The 26281-nt window shown below is 37.3% G+C and overlaps 2 protein-coding genes across 4 annotated transcripts in view; one reads left to right on the forward strand and one right to left on the reverse strand.

The window, feature by feature from the left end:
- Window positions 1–111: 111 nt before the first annotated feature.
- LOC144637738 (leucine-rich repeat-containing protein 40-like) lies at window positions 112–11741 on the reverse strand. The gene is made up of 17 exons (XM_078496816.1): window positions 11027–11741; window positions 10381–10454; window positions 9094–9223; window positions 8393–8516; window positions 7831–7881; window positions 7288–7379; window positions 6599–6702; window positions 6436–6504; window positions 5841–5931; window positions 5360–5405; window positions 4856–4985; window positions 3934–4041; window positions 3461–3571; window positions 3028–3105; window positions 2539–2608; window positions 1071–1186; window positions 112–619 (listed from the first exon to the last, which is right to left on the reverse strand). Exons 1-17 carry the CDS (start codon window positions 11345–11347, stop codon window positions 514–516), a joined length of 1821 nt encoding a protein of 606 aa, XP_078352942.1. The 5' UTR covers window positions 11348–11741; the 3' UTR covers window positions 112–513.
- A 1904-nt stretch (window positions 11742–13645) lies between these two features.
- Window positions 13646–26281, forward strand: part of LOC144637732 (tyrosine-protein kinase transmembrane receptor Ror-like) — a 39537-nt gene continuing 26901 nt past the window's right edge. For 2 of the 3 annotated variants that reach the window (XM_078496808.1, XM_078496806.1), the window contains exon 1: window positions 24558–24829. The gene's annotated coding sequence lies outside the window, so the exon portion shown is untranslated. Of the gene's footprint in view, window positions 13784–24557; window positions 24830–26281 lie in introns of those variants that run through there. The other variant, XM_078496807.1, reaches the window with a different exon arrangement.

The raw sequence follows: 26281 nt of genomic DNA on the forward strand, positions 1-26281 counted from the left end.
CATGACCTTTTCCATGACTTTTCAATGTTGTCCATGACCTAAATTTGACCATTTTTCTTGTAAATTTTCAAACATTATGGTGATTTCTGGTACGTTTTCACCCTTTTCTTCACAAAAAATAACCTGCCTAATTTATTTTGTACAATCAATACCATTTTCCATGACTTTCCATAACCCAAACTTAAATTCCATGACTTTCCAGGCCTGGAAAAAGAAATTCTAATATTCCATGACTTTCCACATTTTCCATGACTTGTACGAACCCTGAATTATCTAATCATGGAAAACACATTCCGATTTGTAATTATCCTTAAAATTCGACTCTGTTAATTACAATTGCACTTGAACAATGTCACAATGATTAAAAATCGTGCTGTCCTTTTCATGTCTTAAATTCCATTACAGCAAGTTAGAGCAGAGGCAAAACAATTCCAACAGTTTAAGTTCCAAGCGTAACGGAAGATATCTTCGCAACCCTACCCTCCCACGGTCAGCGATGCGCACTCAGGCATGTCACGTGGGTATGCGATCTCTCAGATAAGCAAGAAGAGCCTGGGTTCCTTTAGAAAGTATAGCTGCCCTTGGATTTCTGAACGGGTTCCCTTCCAACTGCAGAGACCTGAAAGAGAGCCAGTATGAAGGAATATGTTAGGTGTCTTTCTTGGTGTAAAGTATCTTGTGTAGCAATATATATTCTTAAAGAAATAAAAAACGCGCCCGTATGCATTGTTCAGTAGATTAAAGATATCGTGCGCGGAAAAATCCGCTCTTTTAAGCTCTATCAAGCACGTGCGTGACGTTAACCGCGTGCTTTAGAGCAGTTTTCAATTGAGTGTCGTAAAACCAAAACCAAAGTAATTACTCTGGCCAATCACAATTTGTGGTGTACTGTTTTCCGAGAGCAGAGTTCGAGAAAAAAACTTTGATCTTCAAACTCGAACTAACCAACCAGAGCGTGGGAAATTTCTTGAACATTACATAAAAAATGCCCGTTAGAATTATATTGCACGTTTACAGCGGCTATATTCTAAACCTTAATACAAAACATTCCTCTAGAGGGACAGTCTTACCTTAACTGGGTAACATTTCCTAGTTGAGGTGGAACCTGGGCAATGTTGTTGTTTTGTAAGTCCAATGTGGAAAGACAAGTCAACGGCAGCAAGTTATCCACATCAATTACTTGAATCTAAAATGATGAATAAAATAGATCAATATACAGTAAAGAAGTTACACTTGTGACCTGCTCTGACCTACAGCCTTAAAGAGATATTTTTGCCTCAGAGAGATGTCGGCTTCAGAGAGAAGTTTAGCTTACAGAGGTGCTCACCTTTCCGTCTTTAAGATTCGATACAGATGTCTTCCTTAAAGAGGTGTTTTCCTAAAAAAGGTATCACCTCAGAGAGAAGTCGCCTAAGAGAGGTGAAGTCTCGGAGAAGTGACCACCTTTGAGAAATAGAATTTTGCTGGAAAGGTGCCAACCTAAAGAGGTGTGTCTGTTTTTTTTTTTGGAGGACGAGGACGCAAATGATTGAAGTACGGTGGGAACCTGCTACAGGGCCCTGCTCTAAAAAGGACTGTTAACACGAAGTTCACTGTAAGAATTAAAATTTCGGTTATTTTTATTTCAAATTTGAAAACACTAGTGTTTAGAAAAACAGACAAGCAAGGCAATGCAAATGTGCAGCACTGTCAAAATATTTAACAATTATCCTGCGAAATCGCGCGGAATATCGCCTGATACTTAGCCGACGAGGCCGTAGGCCGAGTTGGCTAAAATCAGACGATATTCCGCAAGATTGAGCAGGATAATTGTTTTATTATTCAACAAATTGTCAACGAAAAACATTTCGTAGTTTGAAAAACTGTAATTATGCAGCGCTTTACAAGATTTCGGACGAATTTTCGCAACCTACATATATCGCAGGATATCTGTTATGTACGGATGACAGATAACGTTAACATTTTGACCATATATGGGCAGCGCGCGCATCTGTTGAATAATAAGTGACATTAGTAGAAACTCAGCTGTGTTCTATTGGAAATCCGCGAATCTGATTGGTTCTCCCACTGTTTTCTATTCGCCGATAGAAAACAGTCGCGCGCGCGAGTAGCTTTTTAAGTGGTAAATTTTCTTGATTTTTGTCTTCAAAGTGCACAATATTGTAGGTTTTGGACTACAATCCTATAGAGTTTCTACTAAAACAATTAGACTACTCGCCCTCGTTTTCTATGAGCGATAGTCAACTCGGCTGCGCCTCGTTGACTATTTGCTCATAGAAAACTTGGGCTCGTAATCTAATTGTTAAATATATGGAATTTTACCACCACAAGAAGCGGCCTTTCAATAGAAGGCGTGAAATTTACAGTCACTTTACTGATTTTTGTAAATACAAAATTCGATTCTTAATAAAAGAAAAGAATGGGCAGAGTGCTTGACTTGTTTTATGATACAAGTGATAAAATTGGAAGTCAATAAGTATTTGCACAAATAACACCTGATCCCAAAACTGACGCACACCACCCCTACACAAGTCTCACCTGGTTATCACGCGCCAAGATGATCTCCAAGCTCTTCAACGAGTATAGAACAGATGGTAAGCTGGTAAATCTAGTAAATACAAACAGAAATGGTATTCAACAATTCTGCAAGTTTTGACAGACATTAAACGAAACCAGAATTTAATACCAGTTTACTCTAGGTCAGTCATCAAGTATTTCTCTACATTTTGAAATTAGCTGTTTTCAAAATCCGTATAATACCATTGGGTTAGTTGGTACATTGGTCTATCTGTCAGACAGAAAATAGATTGGCTTGTCTGCCTGTCCACCTGTCAGTCCGTCCGTCCGTCCGTCCGTCCGTCCGTCCGTCCATCCATCCATCAGTCAGACAGAAAGACAGTATCTTTCCATTATCACATTTTACCCCAGTCAAAGGGAATTTAACAGACCGTTTAATCCTGCTAAGGGTTAGTAATACATTCCACTAAAAGCTTTCTTGCTTCGTGACAGATACATGTAACAACTAACCGGTTGTTGGAGATATTTATTTCCCTGAGACTGGTCAGCCTGGAACAATTAGCAGGCAAATCACTCAGCTGGTTGATGCTGTAAAAACAGATAGAGGACAGTACAAAGTGAAAATCTACATTCAAACCTAGTGGACAATCAAGCATCAAGGTCTCGTTTATTGAGGGTTGAACGCACAAAAAAATGTATACAAATATAACTTCTATTTTAAGTATTTTGGTATCTTTTTTGGGTTCAAAAAAGCTTGGGCCACGCCCAGATTTGTCTCTTTTCGGGGTTCTTTTTCAAAATTTCTGACGAGCATCCCCACCCCTTTCATATATGGGAGTCCCCCTCATGCTACAAAACTCCAATCAAGCCTGAGGCACAAATAAGCTCATTACCAAATCGATTTTTTCTTTTACCAAAATTAACATCAAGGATTTTGAAGTACCTGAGATCTAATGATGAAAGTTTCGTCAAGCAGCCAAAATCTGAAGGCAGACTGGTAATTTTGTTTAATGACATGTTTAAGTCCGTAAGAGATTTTCCTAAAGAGAGCAACCTAGGAAGGAAAGGAAAGAGAAAACAAAATGCAGTTAAAGACAATCCAACTTAGCTAACGACAAAGACCATCAGTGTTTTTCTGTGATGCATGCTATGATTGGTTTATTTAATGGCCTACAGTATGTCCTGCTTCTCTTGCAGTTGACTTGAAATGTTTTCCTTTCTCCAGAGTGAAAGATATAACAAACACTTTATTAATTAACCTCATGTTCCCAGTCTGTGCTGCAAGATCCAGGTCCTTTTTTTCCTGTTGATTTATGGTAGTTCCATTTGATGATTGGGCCACAAATCAACATAAATAAACCCCATACCTATCTTACAGTGCTGACTTTGAACTTGATTAATAAACGCCTATCTCACCTGGCTGGCACTTCAGTCAGTGTATTCTTGCTGAGGTTAACAGTGGTCACATCTGCTGACATGGCTGCATCCCACACATCATCAGGAATGTTACTTGCCTTTTTATTACTGAAATACATAAACAACAGTCTCCATTTGGCCCAAATTATGTACTGATATTTGTCTGCGGACGGTTAGATTCTGCTGGCTGTCCATAAAGACCTTCGTCTTAGCTCAAATAATTACCTTAAGCAGGGCCATTAAGCCAATGGCTTTGTCTTCTTCACCTCCATAAATAAACTCAAAAGTGGTGTTAAAGAACCCACAACAAAGTTCAGTAAGTGAAAGGCACGAAGTTTCTGATGTCATGGTCTGATCTGATCATTCTCTGGTTATCTTGGGTTGCATGAATGAGGGGATATCACAAGTGGACCAGGAATGGCAGCCAGATCTGACTTTACAAGCAAATGTCATATCTGACTTACACAAATGTATCATAAGGAATCCAGTGATGTGGCTGTTCTGGACACAAGAAGGAAAGCAAGAACAGGGAAGGCCTAGAACAACTTTGAGAAGGTCAGCAATGGTTCTTGTATAGCACATTTACAAAGTTCAATGTGCTTCACAGGTAGAGTTACGGGAAGAGATTGGACATCAGCATATCAGGTGCCTTTGGCAGCCGCTATCCGTCCATGTATATGATCTTGTACCACCACCCAACCCATGGATACATGTGAATAGGCCAGACCACAACACCAGGAACTCTGTGCCTTACTCTTTGCTGTCATACACCTGTCCTGGAATGAGATCAGAGAGGCAGCACAAGACTGCTCTTGCTGCAGAGAGACTGTGGAGGCCTTATGCATCCCACTGGAGTAAAACGAACAGTATGTAACAGCCCTTATCATTCAGTACAGTCATGTGATGGTGTGTGGTAACTGACCTGTAGTTGAGTGTCTTTGTGCTGCTGATTGTGTGTGTATCCAATCCAGTTGGTGTAGCTGGTACCGCTGAACTAACTGGTATTGATGTCACTGCAGGGGCATCTGTCGTATCTTCTTGTTTTTCTTCCTCTGATTAAAAAAAGAGAATGCTAAGCATTAAAGTAAACTTGCATTTATCTGAAGAAACACTTTTGGTTGTGATTGACATTTCAGAAACTTGGGAAGTAGTCAGTTGTTGTCAAAGTCAGATGAAACAAGTAATTCTTGCCAGCTGACATAGTTACATGTCTGGCTTTTGAATCAATTGTTTGGTCAGCTTTAAGTTATCTAAAGACAAATTAAAGTGAATATTGCAAAGATATGAAAGGTCATAAATAAAGGACTTGACTGTCCAGTTATTTTCAATTTTCATCTTTTTTCCATCAACTGTTATTTAGTCAGCTCCAGTTTTGACACCAATTATACAAAACATGTCCCTGATGCTTATTTTTCAATATACTGACCTGGAATTCGACTTCTGAGATGTTTCATAATGGCTTGAGTACCCCTCTAGAGTCAAGACAAGAATAACAAAATAGTTTTGTTGAATATATTCAAAATGTGTATCAAGAAAGTCCTTTATTGGCAACATGCACTGAGAGATGCAGGTTACACTGTATAAGGAAATTTCTAACCTTGTCTGGACTAGCTGTAACAGTTTCAAAAGGTAACAATGGGCATCTACTAGTGTGCATTTGAGCCTTGTGGCCTATATATGACCAGCACTTATCTTTGTTGTCAACTGCAAGAAGTGACTTCATTGTAGAAGGGGCACTGTGACAGTAAAGTGTAATGCCCAAGAACACAACACAGTGACCCTGACCTAGGCTTTAACCCAGTGAAGGCTCATTCCTAAGTCCAGCAAACTTAATGTTAGGCCACCGTGCCTTCCATTACCCACCATTTACTGTATAATAATATATTGCAAAGAAATGCAAACCTTACCATAACAACATCCCGTCGCAAACTCCTCAAAGGGTTTCCATCCAGAACCAGTGATTTAAGATGTTCCATCGCACCCATAGTAAATGGAAGACTGAAAGAAGAAATTGAATGAAAAAGTATACTATGCAATTACATTGTTTCATGTTGCTTAAAAATAACTCCTTCAGAAACATTAGTGGAAACAGTTCTTCATTCAAAGACCGGTGAAATACAGTAAAAACCTGCGAGTAAGAACCTAATTGCAGGGTTCCCCCTCCAACATTAAATTTGCCGGTACATATTTATACACCTGGGTGAAGAGTGGCACTATTACAGTAAAGCATCTAGCAGAAGAACACAATGCAGTGCCCCTGGCCAGAGCTTGAACCTGGACTGCTCGACCCAGAGTCCAGCGCACTACTGTAGATCTTTTAATGTCATTATGTAAATGTTCATTTTTCATTTTCTTCTTCACCCCCGGCTCGAGCAGCCACGCTAATTGCAGGAGGTGAAACACATTGTAAAAATCATTGTGTAAAATAAAGTTTATTATTGTTGTTGTTGTTGTTACTAACCATTAGGCCGCTGTGCATCCCAGATGACATGTAATACTCACCCAGAAATATCATTATTGGCCAAGTCAAGTCTTTCTAGCTTTGTCAGCACAGTGATTTCATCTGGAATACTAAAACATGAAAACATTCAATGTCATTAGTGAAAAAAAAGTTATTCTCATTCAAATAAAAAAGTGTGACTTAAAAACAGTGGTGTTTACTTACCTGTTGATTTTGTTGTCTCTAAAATCAAATATTGACAGTGAACGGATGTAAGAAAAACTTTCCCCATTTAAACTGCTTATTTTGTTGTTGCCAAGATAAAGTTCCTGTTGAAGTAATAATGGAAAAGCACTGGTTTGAATTCCTTGATCAATGGTCAGCACCTTGGGTGCTCAAAATAATTGATGCATCTTTACTTATTGATTGTGATATATTCCTTGTAATGCCAGTTTGTATACAATTCATTTACTGCACCCACACAACGTAATTAATTCATAAATTCATTTTATAGTTGATGATTTTTTGCATTTTAATCATCTAACTGCTCGATAATGTTTCTGTTATGAGGTTGAAATTACATGTAGATGTTGATTTATTTTAATTAATTGTTCAAGTAATGCTCCTTGTCACAGCTGTTTTGTTAGTTTGATGACCTTGTTTTAGCCTTGCAAATATTATGCACCAAAATCCAGTGATAATTCTACAATGTGGCACTGCCAGCCTGTGGGTAGATCCCTTACAAGTGAATTGTGCCATAAAGTTGCAAAAGCAAACAAAGCAACATAAAACCATAGCCATCCATAAAACAACCAACAGCCACCCAAGCCTTGGGATGATCTAACTTGGATGATACAGTGAAGTTGGGATCTGCTTAATATAGACACCTATGTATGTTGGTTAAATTTTCATACCTTCAGGGACTGACAAGAAGTCAGTATTGGTACACCAGTGAGCTGATTGTGACGGCAATCCAATCTTTCAAGATTACTCAGCCTTCCAAGATCTGAACAATAAAATTGTTTCCCCTAAATCACGATACAGCAGTAATAATGGATCCATGTATTGAGGCCTTCTAAGGGGTTTTTGCAACAGGCAACATTGCTCCAAAATAGCTAAAAATGTAGCGACAATCTTGTTCCAGAGCACCAACAGCCAACAGAAACTAGCACTGAAAGGGTGCAATCTTGGGACAGCTACAATGTTACCATCACGAAATAGGCAACGGGTGGGTTGGAAACAAGTGACAAAGCGACATCAGAAACCCCCTTGGAAGGCCTCACATTTCAGCACCCATTTTGCTATCTTCATCATTTCCTATAATGTAGATTTACTTTATTAACACTTGAAACATTGGTCTTAAGGAATGTTTGTTATGCTATTAGCCTTTGGTCCTTTTCATTGTCAACAAATGCCTGATACACTTTTCAGTGTAATAGGGGCAGAAAAATACTTACCTTTAGGAAGTTCACAAAACTTGTTATTGCTAAGGTTCAAGTCTCTTAATGCTGGAGAAAAAAGAAATTATAAATCAGACTCACAAAATAAGTAAAACTGGGTGTGGTCATTCCAATGACATAATTGCGATGGCATTAAGTGACTAGGAGTAGTTCTACTTTTCCCTGGATGGAATGCTAGTTCATCACAGGGTTACCCCCTAGCATTATATTTGCCGGAACCCATTTATATACACCTGGGTGGAGGGAGGCACTATGAGAGTAAAGTGTCTTGCCCAAGAACACAACACAGTGAACCCAGCCAGGACTAAGGGTTAAGCCACTGTGCCTCACATACCTACATTATACCTGAGCAATATTTGGAAACCTTTTACATTGCATCTTCTTTCAGACTAGAAATAGAAGATTATCAATCCTGTGTACCTTGATCTGTAGTTTATTAACAGTTAAGGAAATTAGCACCTGCAAATGCAAGATGAGTCTCAATCTTTTTGGTTTAGTTCAGACTGAAATTTTATTTGTAGGTCTTTTTCTTTACATCATTTTACTTTTTAGTTCTTACCACGCAAGTGGCCAGTCTCAGAAGGAAGCCGCTCCAAGGCATTTTCAGACAAGTCCAAATGCCGCAAACTTTGACAGTTACCAACAGATGGAGGGAGATCCCTGAGCGAGTTGTGTGACAAATCCTACATGAATGAAAAAATATTAATAAATTCATCTTATTTATGTTATGAGTTTTTTTAAAACAGTTGTAAACTTGATTGTATTCACAGCATGGATGAAAAAACTTTTAAAAATACACTGAAACATTTTGGTCAGGACAAGCAAAACAGCTTTCCAACTGCTTTAATTTGTAAGTCTGCATTCAGGCCTAGAGGCCCATCAGGCCGAACTTATCCCAGTTTCTGTGGCATTAAGTGACTAGGAGTACAATGCATTTCTACTCCGACCTCCTCGGACAGCATCCTAGTACATCACAGGGTTACCCCACAGCATAAATTTTGCTAGTACCCATTAATACACCTAGGTTTAGAGAGGCACAATGCCATGTCGAAGAACACAACAAAGTGACCTGGCAAGGGCTAAGACAACTCAATCCAGAGTAGAGTCCAGTTACTAACCATTAGGTCACTGTACCTGGTATTTGTGTAATATAACACTGCCGGCAGGTAATACAGGCAAAACTTTGAAAGACACAGGAAAATAAAAACATTGCATTATGAAAGAACACAGTGTAAATGAGATCAGTAGAGTTCTCCTCACCATTTCTTCTAATTGTCTCATCTGTCCCAGTTCTGTTCCTAAAGTTGTGAGACTATTGTGATCCAACTTTAAAGATGATAAACTGACAAGACTTCCAAAGGACACAGGGAGGGAAGACAACTTATTATGACTAGGGAAAGAAGAGTGAACAGTAACAGAATCAGTTGAATTTGTCTACATTGACATAATTTGAGGGAATTAATATGCTATAAATAAAAGCAACTTTGTTTTTGCAGTTTGTTGTATTTTGTTAGATTAATCTTTTTTAAATATCTCAGTTCTATTATATGTTGCGGCTTAAATTTATCTTTCGTTTAAATTGTTCAAAATGGTTTGATTTAAATTATTTTTCATTTTCTCATAGTCATTATCATTACCTGAAACAAAAGGAAATAAACATCAAACTGGTTTCAAAAATTCAAATCAAAGAAAATTTTAAAGAGAAAGAGAAACTGCTTAATCTAAACTTAATCTTAGAGCGGTTTTCAATTGAGTGTCGAAAGTAAATTGCGTTTGCTTTGGTTTTGCATTACTACGCTTAGTGATTGGCTTGAAAATCTCGCGCCACTTTCTCCGCCAATCAGAACTAAAACCAAAACCAATCGTGACTCGCTCACACACGTTTTTCCCTTGCTTTCGTCGGCACCGTGCATTTCCTTCGAGTTTTAATTGGTTCACTGGATTGTCTGTGTCCTTTGTGATTGGCCGGAGTAATTACTTTGGTTTTGGTTTTACGACACTCAATTGAAAACTGCTCTAACTTTCTTAATCTGCTTAATCTCTGTTCACCACTGAGTACATCCTGGATAGAGAGAGGCACTGCAAGAGTTTTACTTAAAAGTATAAAATGCGGTGTAAATGAGCAAATAATTTTTTTTCCCACCACCATACTCCTTTTCAAAGTTGTTGCATAAATGTTTGAATGTAATTTTGAAATTCACACAACACTGATCAGGGAGAGAAGGAGGAACACAAGGTTTCATTGTTAAAATGTCTAAAATAACTTTTTAACCATGATTGTATCAACTTTTCTTGTAAATGATTGTTCCTACATGTATGTGTAACATTATTGTAATTAAACAGGGGTTTCAAAATGTTTTGAAGTAGGTGTCAGCAACTGAGTAGGTGGCTGTGACAATATGTGACTTGTTTGTTGTGATCTGATTGTTATGACCCGAGTTTTAACTGGCAACATAAATTATAATCAAGTAGCCTGAAGAACCTGGGCAGTTGCCGGCTTGTTTTGAAAACCCTGTTAATGGAAGAATGTACATGTAATGTAAGCACCTCAAATTGAGTCTTTTAAGATTCACAAGCTGCCCAATCTCGTCAGGTAAAGATGTCAAACCATTATCGTGGATCTGAAATAATAACAAAGTAATACAAATATTCAACATTCATTTATAATCCAACTTTACTTACTTGGGTGCAAGTAGTGTGCAATATTTGTATTGTCTGTAATTATTATTTTAATTCAGTTATTCAGCTGCATGACATTCCTTATTCTATAATTTTAAAGGTCTTAAATCAGCTGGATAACAAAATGTCAGAAGCATTTTTTGTCTGAGATTTCAGAAGCTTTTTTTTGGAGGGGGGGGGTGGTACTTTCGGAAATTCACATTATGTTTGCATATTTTGGTTTTTATCAAAATTATTCAGAAATATCAATTTAACTGTTACAACAAAAAACAAAATTTTACTTTAGACATGGGTTAATATTTAATCCAAGTGCCTCAACAGGGGGTAATGAGGCATAAAAACAGGTGAAGTTTTACATTCATTATGAGTGAAGCTTCCAGGATATTCAGAGACATATTTGAGCATCATTTTATGACAAAAATGACCCGAATTACCCTTTTCCTTACAAGTACATGAATTTGCACTTTTCTTTTATTGTGGCTCAAAATGAAGCATGAATACTGTTTATACTCACATCCAAAACCGCCAGGGCTGGCAACTGCACGATCTCTGATGAAATCTCAGTTAACTTGTTCGAAGCCAAGATAAGCTTGGTGAGGTCCACTTGCTCCCACCATTTATCCTCCTCAGTATAATCCAGAGACACGCTCCTGGCCTCAGGCGGTACATCCAGGTTCACTCTCCATACTTTGTCTGGCACCGTTGTCAGACCTCGGTTGGAAAGATTCAGTTGTCCTGATTTCCTTGCTTGGCGCAGCAACGCATCGGAAACATCAGCTGTTTTAGTCGCGGCTGATTCTCGTCCAAATCCAGGATTTCTTGGTCGCCTTTGCATGGCTGAGCTGATACTAAGCCTTAGCAGAAAACTCAAATTTTTCTGGTTCTCTAAGTACCCTTATTTTCTTCGCAAAAGCATTTTATCGACAGTGATAGAGTTCTTCCGCCATTTTGTTTGATGGTCGCCAAGCCCGGAAAGACTAGGACCGAGTGTTTTTAGAAACCAATCAGAAAGCACTTCTACGACAGCGGAAAAACTTTCAAAATTTCAATTTTGTAAATAAAGTTTTACGAAGTCTGCACAAAAACACACCCAAATGGCAAGAACAAAGTGAAACGCGATGAAACTTTGTGTTTAGCATATTTCCTATTAAATTTGCAATCTTAATAAATATCTTGAATTGCCATATGTCTTTAATACTTCAAAAACTTGATTCATTTCTGGAGCAACTTTTTTCCTTTCGAACAACTTTTCGCAAATTCTAGACCGAAGATTTCTGAAGATTGTGCGAGTATTGTTTAAAAGCATGCCAAACGAACGTTTCTGTGCATTTTTCCAACTTTTCTGAAGATTAACGAAATTTAGGGAAATTAGCATATATTTGGGTAATTTTCTTATTTGAAAGTAAGAAAGTGGATTTTGGAGCAACTCTTTTAAAGGTCAGCAACAAGAATCACGATTAGGCATAAATAGATTGTGCTCGGCAACGTTTGAGCAACTTTTAGCGTTTTGAGCAACTTTCTGTAGTACCAGCACCCTAGGGCATCTTTTGCCTTTCTTGGCAACGTTTGAGCAACAAATTGACATAAAACCGATCCAAACCATAAAAGGTCGTTTCATTTCAAAGGATTTTTATCTTTTTTAACTTTTTTTATCTTATTTTTATTATTTTTTATTATTTTTTTTATTTTTTATCTATTATTGAAGTTATGTTGAGTTTAAAGAGTATATTGATTACAACAAAGTATTTATATTTCTCATATTACAACGGATTTTTGGCCTCTTTTAACGATTGTTAGAATATTTAATGAAAATGTTTTAATGACAACAAACAAACAAACACGTTTTGAGTATTTATCTAAAACAAAACGACTCTAGAGAGCAACTTTTCTAACTTTTGGTGGCAACTTTTTGATATTTAAGCAACTTTAGAGCAACTTTTGGGTATGTTGTGAAGCAACTTTTCCTGAATTTACTAGCACAATCTATTCATGCCTAATCACGATTCCGATTTAAATTCACCAGTTCTTGTTCACAAAGCCCGCGCCCCCCTAGAGCAGTGGTCCGCTGGTTTTAAATTTTTAAAATCCGCGATTCCCGGTCATCCTGCGCAGACTCCGAGCCTTGCATTTTATCTTCGTTCAAAACTTGGAGCCGGCCAGAGGTCGTGGTTCTTATTGCAACCCAAAGAGGTCGCAGCTTTTGGGGGCGAAAACGTGATCACGGTAATGGATGAAATAGACAGTGATAACTCATGACGTCAACACACGAAATTGGAAAATCGATTTTTTTGTTATTATTTTGTAAAGCGTCCGACATACTAACTTTTTTTCATCTGCATGTCATTTTTCTCGATTGTGTGTGCACGGAACAGACCAAAGCGATTTATTTAAGTAATCTTCTTTCAACAAGGTAAACAGTTAAAAGTTACACATGGTAAGTACATTTTGTTTAGCTCTACGACGAAATCATGAGTCGATTAAGAGTTGAATCCGTCTTGACAAGCATCTCTTTTTGTTTGTCAATGTTATGACTGGATTTTTTTTTTGCTTTCCTTTTACTGTTCTAAAAGTTTTTTTGTCACTGATGATTTTTTTTAATATGAATGTTGATGAAACTAAAAATAATTCAAAAAAATCACAAATTAAGTTTTGGGGAAAGATTTTGTTGCAGTTGAAGCCCTTAAACTAATAAAAAAACAGACTTTTATTTATTTAACGTCTTGGCGAGTTCGAGAATTGTGGTTGCAATCCACATCCTCGATCTTCTTTGGATAATGAATAATTACTCATTATTCCCACGGAGTCCTTGCTGGTTGTTAAGGTGTATTCATCCGGTGATGACAAGTTCATAATCATACAATCACGAAACATAGCTCAACTGCTCGGTTTTCCGGCTGCCCCAAATTCATTCTCATTGAAGATGATCGTGGAAACATTCCAGCCTGCTCGTTACTTCATAAACCTACCCTCATACCATTTAAAAAACCATTACGTTTCTTTGAATTGGGTGCGAGCTGTACCGGATTAGTAAAACGTTGTTTGCGTCTAGATAAATGGATAGATAAGACGTCAGCGGCTAATTAAAGTTCCCAAATGATATGATAGGTATCAGAGGCGAGGGGCGTAATTTGCGCATCTGTTTATGCGCTTCACGGCACTTTTCGCTTACAAACGTCACACGTTTCATTTCCCGCAGAACAGCTCCGTTCTTTTGCTAAGGTTTCTTCCTTTTCCTTTTGCGCAAGCAAGCAAGGAGGTGTATAGCAGTGAGGTATGTGTATTATTTCTAAGTGGATCAACAGGTGAACTGCTTGCATGCGCTAAAAAAAGTTGTAAAGCTCGCAGCATTGTCTTAAATCCTACAAATCACAAAGAACGCACAAAACCTGAATATCCTGCAAAGACAACTGAGAAAGTGTGCTGGAAATGTTCCAACTGTTTATGTTTCTGATTTGTCCTGCATTCTTATTCACGTTGGCAGCGTACTGAAATAGAGATATTTGCTTTCGCAGCTTTCAAGAAGTTGTTTACTGATTGCCGTATCACCCCACCGTACAAAAGCATTATTAAAAATCGCCCGAAGGCAAAAACACTTAAATCAGGCGAGCAGGATTGCATGCGGCAAACATTACTTATGTATTCGGCAGTGGTGGAAGATTCGATTTTCCTTGTTTTTTCTCGGCTAACAGCTACCCCCAACCCCAAATGTAAACTGAAATGAAAGTTAAAGCAATAAAACGAGAATACTTTTAACTACACAATGCTATAAGCAGCATGTGTCTCAAATTCCAAGGATCTAAAAAAAAACTTGAACTGTGAATTGTCTTCTAACACTGTAGACTTTCACTCACGGAACTGGAGTCGAGATTTCAACACAAAATTCGCGACATTTTTTTGTGGTAAGGGCGAGCTTACGGTAGTTTATCCTATTTTATAGTCGTCAGAAACAAGGATTTATCAGCTGATCACATAAGCTTAAAGCAACGACTTACTGTAGGAATTTTAAGCAAGGATTAGCTCGTTTGGAAATTGTCCTGTTACTGACGGGAGCTCGCAGTTTGAATGAGAATGTTCCGAAGTCTTGGGATACCTCGTGGATATTCAGCTAGGCGTATTATTTATACACAGGATTAACTAATTGACAGTAAAATCAAACAATATCTTTATGTTGTTATTTCAACACGCTGCGGGAATTTAAGTAGTTTGATTTCGAAGCTTTAGGGCAGCACACGACTTAAAATTGCCTCATATGCCCAAGATGTCCTGCTCAGTTGAGATCAATTGCTCTCAGCAAGACAGCTAATTATTGAGCCCCTGTCAGTTATTTGCAGTATTAAGAACATTTTTTCCCAGGATAGTTCAAAAGTAACAGTTTTCTTGGCAACGATTTGTGATAATAGCTAGAGCGGAGAGGTTCGCGTGTCCATAAGATATAATGTTAACTATACCATAAGCATTGGCTTGAAACGAGAAAAAAATGTTCAACTTCATGGTGCCTGACTTCATACTAATAGTGAATAAGAACAAATACGGCAAAAAGCACGATAGATCTTTGTTCGTTTAATGGGAATTCCATAACTGCTCAGAATTTGTCAGCAGTTTGCAAACTTTAAATAACTATTTAATAGAGATTAGCTTCACTCTTTTTGTCATTGACAATATAGTATACTGAATACAAAGACAACTGGAAAATGTTTTAGAATGAACTCACACCAAGAGTATATAAAGTAAGATACTCTCCTATTCTCCTCGATCTACTCATACTCATTCCATGTAAGTTCTTTACGAGACCAGAGAAACTGTGCTGCAGTTTTAAGCTCTTGTATTCATTAGTTGTTAGCCTGAATCTATCCGCTCTATTTTTAGACAAATACCTTTCAAACAACGCCGTCTTTGTTAACTCTACCTTATTGCATTGCCATTTTGCCGTAAGGGGGTTCAGAAATAGTGCATGAAAAGATCTATTTTTAGTGCAGAATGCACTATTGTGATGGTTTGGTGGGTTGGCGTTTGCTAAACCCCTAAACCACTAAACCACTAAACCACTAAGCCACTAAACCGCTAACGCGGTGTAAACTTTTAATCACCAATTAATTAATTAATATCAATTAATTAATTATTTCTGTAAAGGGGGGAGGGGATGGAGAGCACCTGACCGTGTGCCCTTGGTAAATCGGGGAGTCCATTACGATACTTACAATTGAAGAACTCAAGGTATATATTTGTTTCAGAAAGCACTATGCTCTCCTTGTGGTACAATTCTTTCTGGAAAAAATACTTTGTGCTAAACGCATGCGCAGATCAGTCTTCATCACGAACATTGCGTTTTTCTTCTGCAGAAGGATTCGTGTAGACTCCGTGGCCCCAAGTTAAAACCACAAATTAATTGAATTAGACAGTAAGGCGTCATAGCAGATCATGTGAAATATTTCTTGATATGGCAATGCTGTTTTCTTAGAAAAGGTGATCTAGCATCTCATAATTAATTGATAACCTGATAACATCTGTGTTATAATCAATGTCGCCTTCTTTGCAGAAAATAAATCACGTTACCATAAACATCATGTTACATCCGTTTTTGACAAAAACAAAAGTATGTTACATGTTTTTGACAAAAACAAAAGTATCTCGTTTGCTGTTTCAATAACAAACTGAAATTCAAGCTATCGAAAATTAAAATAACAGTGACGTGTTTAGAAATTTTGTATTAAAGCCTAACGTGGTGTGCTTTTCAATGCGGTTGAATTCCTGTAGAATCCGTGGCGTTAATTTAATTAGACTTAAAAGGCATCACAGCGATCTGCGAGAAAAAAACAACAATATCATGTTACATCCGTCACTTCCTTTCCTTTTATTTGTTCTCCATCGGTTGAACTAACCTCCGTTTTATTTTGTAAAACCTCTGCCGCTTTAGTGTTTGAACATGCTTTCGTGACGGTTCCGACATTTCTTGAAAGAAATCTTCACACTACGTGCTTCTCGGCTTCATGCTTGAGTGAGCGTGTGACGTGTTCACAGCGCTTTCGTAAATCGTAATTAGGTATGCAAAAACTTGCACCGGGATTTTCGGCGTGAACACCTGATAACCAGGAAACAAATATCCTAGCTGTACTGCGTTTTAAAAACCCTTTCGAAAAAGATGTTTTTTGATTAGATTTGTTCTTTAGTTTTGAGAATCGTCTTTCGTGCAGTTTAAACCGTAACTTAATTAAATTAAACAAATGTCATCGATGTCGCCGTAAAACAAACAAAAAACAAGAGTTTCATGTTACGGCATTTTCAAGGAAAACAAAAGTATTTTGTTACAAACGAACGAAAGTGTCGTGTTACGTTTGCAAAGATTAACGTAAGGAACACCTAGGAAAGAATACATGTAGCCTGTGAACAGTTTTTCCGAAAGTAAAGTAAAGCAAATAAACACGAACATATATAAAACATCATACTTTCAATTGTTCCATATTGCATTCTGCACTTACCAAATCATCGAGATTTTTAAGTCTTCGAGTAATGCTATATGCAGTGCCTTATCTTGTAAACACTTATAGTCAGAGATTCGGAGATAAACAACGACATTCTCCTAATTGATTATCATATATTTCTTTTTCTTTAAGTTCTGAGAATTTGGTTTTCATCAACACAATTTTCCGTACTGTAGCTCACACTATTTGCATCCTCTCGCCTCAACATTTTCGTATTAAATTTTAATAAAATGTTCACCTTCTACCACCAAGGTTTTTTACTTTATTTTTGACTTTAACAGACTTCGTGGACATCATGGGATTCTAATTTGAAAAATTTCATGGCGATACGAGGACACAAATTGAATTCGGTGAACAACACAGGGCCGTGTAATTTTGACTCAGTATATTGGACTTACATTAAATAAATTCTTGAAGAGCAAACATGCGAAACCTCGTAACGTTTATAGGTCAATGCTTGATTGACAGCTTCCTGTTGGTTTTCTACACTTCTTAGCCAATCAAATAGCCAACAAAGGACTAAATTGATTTTCGATTGATGAAGCAATGGAAAAACCATAAGATGTCAAAAAATAACCAAATAAGGGAGAATAAAGTGATAGCGATGCAACTGGCGAGAGACAAGGAACTGAATAGGCATTTGTTTCTAAAAGTGTTTTGTTCATTAGCTCGAAACACTTCTGAATCAATGGCAATATAGAAAATAATCACCGCAGGGCAAAAGCACTTTAATCGACGAGCAAAGACGCGATCAGTATGTAGCCGGCTGTAGGCATCAAGATTATCGACTGAATGTCTTTTATGTCGTGTAAGCAGCACAAAATGTAACAGCAAAAAGGAGCAAGAACCCTTTACTGACCAAAGACGAAAGTTGTTTAACCTTTTTTTTTTGTTTCATATACGAGCTTTCATTAGGGGTGAACAGAAATAAGAAATAAGAATGCCTTATCTTTCATTTAGTGGTCTCTTATCAACCGCCCTTAACGCACCATGAATAAAGCACAAAAGCTGGGCTCAAGTCTATATCTAAAGCTTGTAATTAGCTTTAAAGAAAAATTGAAAGAAAAAACAATAAAAATTGGTATGCCTAATGTAAAATAAAGGATAACCAAAAATAGACTCTTGAATGTCAGTGGAATGATCAAGCGCCTTGAGAATGACTTCCAAGCCATTTGTGGATACACATGAAGCAGTATGAACAATACAGTGACAATAATTAGGGCGGTACTCTGTAACAGTAGAGCCACAATCATATTTACCACAACTTTGTATTTTTAGTGATATTTACTCGTTATAAAACCACAGAACAAACCACAAGTTGTAAACCACTTACTCAGCCTGCTATTTAGTGAGGTTTCAAGTGCCGTTATGTGATTAAGAGGCAAAGCAAAGCATTGCAAAGCACGCTATTTGGCCTAGTTACAAGTGACACTTGAAAATAAAAATGTAAAATATTTATTGAATGTTAAAATGTTACTTCGATTTACAAACAAGAATGATTTCTGAGTGAATATATTGGACTACATCCTTATGTAAAGTGACTTAAAGCGTGATATCCGTATACCTGACAAAAGTGATAGTCTCGATTTTTGCGACCTCTGTTAACGGATGTTATTCAGTTTTATCTGATCAATAGTCTTATGACTTCCAAGCATTACTTTTGTGTTTTTCTTTGATCGTTTTAAACCATTTTTTATTTTTCAGTAAAGTCTTTTTTACTTTTAGTCAAGTTTCACTCGGCGGTGACAGAGTTAGCGGTAAACTTGCCTCCTAAAGATTCTGACTCAGTACTAATGCTATCGTCGCTGCTAAGTAAATGATTGTTCAGTGACTCACAAGAGTCACTTCCTGTAAAACACCAGTGATGCGTTTCCAGCATTTTTGAACCTTGTCATGACTCAATGAACATTATGGTTTCACAGACTTTTAGTCAAGTTTCACTTGCCTGTGCCAGAGTTAGTTACTTGCCTCCTAAAGATTCCGAGTCAGTACTAACGCTATTTTGCTGCTGAGTAAATGATTGCTGACTCACGAGTCACTTCCAATAACTTGAAAACGCCAGTGTTGCATTTCCAGCAGTTTTGAAACTTGTCATGACTGAATGAAAATTATGGTAACTTTAAAAGCGTCCATTGCCTGTGCCGTTTTCAAATTTGCTACAATTTCAAAAAGCATTTCATACTTTGCTTTGATTCCCTTCGGTCGACTCTTTTGAGATAGCTTACAAGTTCTCATCCGACGCGAAATAAGTCTTTACATTGTTGAGTAGTTGCGGACTTTTGCACAACGTGATCACCAATCACGGTTTGGGGAGCAAGTTATCAAAGTGATAATACTTTATTTCCACACGTATAATAAGCCCGCTTATATCAATAAAAAGTTTACATTATGTCAAGTATTTTCGCCGTTTTAAACTCCCTATTCCGCAGAGTTTGCGCAACTGTTAAACCTCACTGAGTTGCAGTAGAGTTTTAAAGCTTTCCAATGTTTCATAGCTTTTTAATAACAAGAGCAAATTAAATTCATTGAACTTTATCCATTACACTCTCTTAGCCCACTAACATCTGTTGGACGTTTGTGTCATGTGAGCTTGACGAAAAGTAAAAAAATAAAAAGAGTGTTAGAGTTTGTTTGTCACATGGTCAAGTTTGAGCACTCATAGAGCACTGAATTATCTCTTGAATAAGTTTTTTTTTATCATTTTAATTTAGCTTTCCTTGTTTTCTGTTTTATCCACCCGCCTTAGCCTTGATGATCCCTCCGTGACGATGCACTATCGATGCAGCACACAAACAATACCTTCTAAGTATATAACGGAAGTTTGTTGTTGTACACTTGAACTAGATATAACCTTGGCATGTTAGTTATACAGTCAAAAACAACCGAAAATAAACCACTGAATGCCAGTGGGTTAATAAAGCGCTTTTAAAATGAGTTCCGATTACGCTATTTGTGGATACACCACACTACTATGTAAAGCGCAGCATTATGAATGATATTGATAGGGGCGGTGTTCTTTGAGAGAAGAGGTACAATAATGTTTATTTGTCTTTGTTTTTTTTTTTGGATAGAGCGGTTTTCACTTGAGTGTCGAAAGTATTTCTCGTTTGCATTGGTTTTGCATTACTACGCTTAGTGATTGGCTCAAAAATCTCGCGCCACTTTCTCAGCCAATCAGAACTAAAACCCAAACCAATCATGACTCCATCGCGCACGTTTTCCCGCGCTTAGTGCCGGCTACCTGTATTTGCTTCGAGTTTTCATTGGTTGACTGGATTGTCTGTGTCCTTTGTGATTGGCCAGAGTGATTACCTTGGTTTTGGTTTTAAGAAACTCAATTGAAAACTGCTCTATTTACTTGTAATAAAACCATAGAAAAAACAAGATTCTGAGCCACTTCACTGAAGTGTTACGTACCGTAAGAATGCTGTTATCTGCTTAGTTCTGCTTTCTACTCAAGTGTACTTAAAACAACAAACAAATCTTACAGCCTTGCACGCTATAGGGTGGGCTTAAAGTCAGATAGCTTTTGGCAAGTTTTGCAGCTTCGTACTTTAAACAAAGGATGAAATATGTTTCAATCAATAAAAGATGTTTTATTCAATGCCTTATCCTTAGTTACATGACAACTGAACAAAGATGATTTATTGCAAACGTTGTGCACAAGTACCGCGTTTATTAATCAAACTGAATTTCAGTTGGCCCAACAGCCCAGGCTCAACGGAAATTCAAAGTTTCTCAACGGAAATTCAAGTTTCTGACTGACCGTGCTTTACGCTTTTCAACTTTTTTGCGTTTCTCTAATGTTTCAAAAGAACAATTTTTGATTTTTTTTTCCAGTTTGCATGTGACAGATTCGCGCGGTCTAATATAAGATTACAAGCGCCATTAACAAACAACTGATATTGCTCAATCGAGGAAACTGTTCAGTCATATCGTAAGGATACAAGTATACTTGTAACCTGAAGCAATTTCCACGTTGCTTTGTACTTGCGGTCGGAGCCGGTGAAGCGTTTCATTTTCAAGAGAACAAGCAACATCACTTAAACATGTTCATTAGATGATCATTTGTTCTCAATCAGCTTAGATGGTCGAAGAACAAGAGTTTGTACGATCATTAGGCCTAATTAACTACAGAGCAGGACGCGGTTCAGTTCAGTTGGCATTTATGAATTGTTTCTGTACGGTTTTGAAAAAACCCGTTTTGATATCCTTCCAAGAATAATTAATTCTTCAGTTTGATCCACTGCACTCAGTGAGCACAAATAGCAGCAAAACGACTACAAATATCTCACTGGATATTTGTACTAAAAAACCGCAACAGGTTAGTCGTAGTGCACTTAGTTCTTGCAGGTAAAGACGTAAAAGAAGTTACGCGATCGAGTAATTCTACCTTTACTTTAGTTTACACGGGGATTTACATTTACCTTAAAAATTTTGAGAATCATTAAAGGGGCTATACGTCAGGAAGTTTTCGCAGATATTTGGTCTAGACTGTTCTGAAATTAGTGGTAGGCAACTTAACCTATGAAAAACGTTTGCTTCAGTTAGGAAGATATAGCCTTAATTTGTGGATAGAAATCAAACTTCGGCTACAAATATCGATTATTTTTGAAGACGTCCGAAAACAACTTGAAAGTTTAGCCTTAATTTTTCAAGTTGCATTTCGTTTCCATCCGCGCCATCCGCAGCCAAAAACGCTCGTCAACAGTTTCAGTGCTCTAATACTGATAGCAATTTTTAATAATAATGAACCAGTATTTTTAGGTTTCCTACAACACAAATATAAATTTTGGCTGTTCAAAAATCTGTTAAAATTCGTGACAAAGCCCCAGGCCCGTAATATTGCTTCTAGTGACTGAAAAAGACGCCGCTTGGTCAAGATGATTTACAATACTGTGAATATTGACGTAGCACTAATTCCTGAAATATAATATAAAAGAAATTGATAATTTAAGTTACATAAAACGCTATTGAGGGCTTAAAGTCTCAAGATCAAAGGCTCAGGGCCGCCAGTTCATTTCGTCAAAGTTCAGTAAGTTCAGAAAAGTGCGGAGCGCTAAACCTTCGCGTGTGCCAGCTATCAAGTTAGCAACCAATACACCTGTATATAGCCCAGTACTGAAGTGCGTCAGGGCTAAATCGACATCTTTCAACTTTACTGTTATAAGTCTCTCTCGCTCTCTTAGCATCTGACAAAAAAGTACATTCTGGTAGATTGGAATGACCATTTAACAACCGGGAGACACATTTGATTGCAGTGAAGCTATGATTTTGTCTTTTAGATCCATGAAGTTATTTCTTTGAAAATTTTGCTTTAAGTTTCATAGCGAGTATTTGGCAAAACTTTATAAAATAAACTTAACTCAGCCGTGACACAGTTCCTTTGATTTCGACAAGAAAAGTCTGAAAGGTCAATTAGTGCAGTTCTCAATATTTCTATCTTTATACAACTATCAGACAAACCGGAGCTAACCTCTGATCCGCGTAGGCGGCGGGACTGAACTGAAAGTCAGACGAATTAGTATATTAAGTTTTTGTATGATTCGTTTTTCGAAGAGGATAATAGAAACCACTAAGAATGTATGATTTCATATCGCGAAAAAACACATGGGTAGTTTTAATGCGGTGAGACAATCCATTCAGTTATTTCAGCGAATCCTGTTTTTGTAGCCCTTTCATTTTCAAAGAGAATACGCCTTTTATTTTCCTTATATAAAGTTCTGAGAATTTGCTGCCGGTGCACACGAAACAACTTCCACTCTACTGATGATTTTCTTTTTTCTCATCACCTATTCGTTTTACAATATATTCATTTTAATGAAGAGAAATTAAATGCTGGTCATTCTGAAATTAAAGTGTTGTACTGTCAAAGAGAGGTTTTAAAATGAGACTTCTATTATTGGCATTATTGAAATCTTGACACAACCGAAAATTACTATGTAAGCGTCTAATGTTCTAAACTCGGAGCATTATTTGATGTAACTGAAAGCTTGTGAATACTGTACACAAAAACAATATACGTTTATAATGTCACACTGATAGCCCTCTTTTCTCCTGTTTCAATTCAAGGAATGATATTTTTTCAACCTGTCTTTATTTAGTAATTTCCTGCGCCACAACAACATGCATTTACATTTCAACATGTACTTAAAAACAGACAATCACGAGTTCCGTAGAATGGGAATTCAATGTATGACCTAGACCAAAAAAAACAAAACATATGTACTGAATGCCTTGATACACCATTTTAAATTAAAACTTGCCTCGACTCGTTTATTCAGGTTTAGTAGTGACTGAAACTTTCAACAACTCTTAGTCCACTGAGAAACGCGATTCGCATTTGTCCTAGAGAAACACATGAACGGAGAACATTCCAAGCTACATAGTTCAGAAGTGGCGAAATTTATCTCAAAATTAATCTGTGATAAGGTTATTTTTTGCCAAGTTCGTTTCAGACCCGGGGGGGACCTCTTTTTGTTTAGGTTATTGTTTTCGTGCGCTTTTTGTCTGAAATAAGGTATAGATTTTGACCATTTTGGACTGAAATAGAAGACAGCAGTCTGGCTGTCGAAAGCTAATAATTTTTAAAATATTTTACCAGAGAACGCTTTTTATCTTCTTTGAAATAGATATAATAAAAATTTGCAATATCACAGCGACAAACCGATGAGTGGCGCCGGATCTCTTGAAGACCTCAATTAATTTTTTTAGAAAAAACGCCCATCCAGATCAACACAGATGCTGCAAACTGTTCAAGTATATTACTGCTTCTCATAAGTTCTTTTCATTAGTTTAGTCCAAACTTTACAAAACCCACCATGTTTCAAATTTCATATTGATCTTTTCTTAGCACATTGTTTTAACCTTTGGCACTGGGCCCAGATGTGTGAAAATTGAATTCGATCATGAAATAGTTACGCTAAAATCAGTAAAGTATCTTTCGTCAGTTTAAATCGTAAGCCATAACTCGGCGATAAAGGGTTAGCATTCCAGAGGATAAATGTTGCAGATTAAAATAAAAGAAACACAAAATACAAGTAAACTACACAAATGCTAAAGTAATCTCGGTTCTACTGACTGTGTCAGTGTATTGTTTGTGACAAGTTTTGCCGAAGGGTGAGGTCATTCAAGCTGTTCACAGTTGCGGTTTTCTCAGCTTGGCATTATTGATTGAGGCTATGGCTATTTATCAACTGTACGAAGTCCAATGTTGGATTGTCAAAGATTTCGCACGAAAGGATATCAAGCGGTGTCTCTCCGCGGATGTAGGTATATATTGCGCTTTGCTTGGCATCACACAGAAACTGTAAACAGGTTATTTATATAGCAGTTTTGTTTCGTTCGGCATTCATGCGTAGGTATTCTGGAATGATCACTGTTTTTGATCTGATGTAGAAGATTCAATCTGCCATTCATAGAGTGTCAAATCTATTAATTAAGGGGAAAGCAACTCCATCTAGCCACCTGATTGGTGCAGCGAGATTTTGATTGACAGTTATCGGGTGACCTCAGCTAAGGTGAGCTACAGCCTTCCGCTGTGGTACAGTACTGAAACTTGATTGCTCGATATTAGTAAATCCGAAGTTTATAATCATAAAAACATGCCCGCAACTTTGCAGAATTCACTGACACACCTAATGACAGATTGACACGTCGCTGTTTGCGTCAACCAATTGGTCTTCTAGTAATAAGGCAGACAGTATAGGGTTTCGTTAATCCAGACAGGCTTATCCATTCGGTTTTGGTAAAATCTCAAGTTGAGATTGAAGACTCTTCAATTGAAACTGCGCGACAGACTTTCGCCAGAGGTTTGCTGAAGAAGAAACTTAGCCAAGGTGAGAGAGAACGCACATACTCCATACTATCAGAATTAACTACTAAAGCCTCTGTTTACTAAAATGATTTAAGAATCCCGCCGCGATTCTTGTACTTATGAATTTGCGTGCAGCTATGAAATGCGGTGTACACCCATGCTTACGACGAAAGATATGGCTAGCTGAGGAAAAGGATTTAACTCGCAATTTAAATTAAAGCACCAAATCAAGCAAACTTACAGCTTTGAATTCGCCTCTATGGCAAGACAACGCAAAAGAGAAATAACATCTACGGGACTTTGTTTATTCGTGTAATAGGTTAATGATTTCCGCGGAGTAAAGTAGATTTTCAGGCCTTCTTAGTCGAACTTTATTATCAAAGAGCCCGGTCAAAGAGTCGTACCGTCCAAACACTATATACCGCGGTGGAGTGTAAGTTTTCCTATAAACAACTTGAACTCGCGTGTTTTATTGAAGTTTCAAGGATAGAAGATACTTAAATGTAGATAGCATCTTAAAATTGGATAATCGAGATAATAGATATGCAAACAAATAAACAAATCCCTGATCAAGTTTGATAGATAATCGGTGGCGGGAGAAATGACAACTATTTGGCCTGCACGCGTGAAATAATTAGCCTAAATTTACATCTTCAGCGCTGCCGCGTTTGAAAATATTAGTTGTGTATCAGTGATTTTCAAACGGACCCGACAGCGTTAAACATCAGACCTTATAAGACCATGTGTATTAATCACAAAACTACACAGGGACGAGGGTGTTTCAGCTAGACGCGTAAAATGATTCGATAAGCTGACTTCAAGTGCTGCTTGAGAGAAAACGTGATGCTATGAGGGTACGTTTGACTAACGCTCCTTTTTGAAAAATATAGTTCTCAATTGAGTGAACATTATCGCGCACGATTTCTCAGTTTAGTTAAACAAAAGAAGCTTCAATTAACATCAAATATCTTTTACAACTCCCTCGGGCTGCTAACGACAGACTAATCCAGAAATAACCAAAGTCTTGTGTCGTTAAGGGAATGGCCACTCAATGGAACGGCGTAACAGAATCACGACTTTAATGAGTCCTTTCCGTTCACAATTTAAAGTTGCAATTCTTTTCAATATGGAAACAAAATTAAACATTTCATTCTTGGGAGTTGGGCTTTGTCAATCAACTTGCGGATACAGAATAAAATTGACGGAATGAGAAATGAGAAAGGCAATCGAACTATCAAGTGTATTTTGACAGCTTAGCGACACTTTTATTATTAACCTTCAGCATATCAAAGGTTTTTGAAATTTGGAAATTTTTTACTTTTAACCAGTGTCTCATGTATACTATTGAAAGATATTTTAACCTCCCCAAACTAATTTCATCACTTCGTTTCTTTTGCTTTCTTTAGTTCCTTTTTTATTAACTTGGCAGAATTGCTTGAACTGTCAACATAAAAGTCGCTAAGGTAAAAAAATC

Source organism: Oculina patagonica, chromosome 14, assembly GCF_052425735.1.
Source record: "Oculina patagonica isolate OP01 chromosome 14, crgOcupat, whole genome shotgun sequence".
Lineage (NCBI taxonomy): Eukaryota > Metazoa > Cnidaria > Anthozoa > Scleractinia > Oculinidae > Oculina > Oculina patagonica.

Excerpts from the sequence above, each read along its gene's own strand:
- LOC144637738 (XM_078496816.1), bottom strand. The coding sequence starts at position 11,347 with ATGCAAAGGCGACCAAGAAATCCTGGATTTGGACGAGAATCAGCCGCG. Across the intron at positions 5,406-5,840 it reads TGCGACGGGATGTTGTTATG|AGGGGTACTCAAGCCATTAT; the intron begins GTAAGGTTTGCA and ends TCTTGACTCTAG. Across the intron at positions 4,986-5,359 it reads TCTCAGAAGTCGAATTCCAG|AGGAAGAAAAACAAGAAGAT; the intron begins GTCAGTATATTG and ends TTTTTTAATCAG.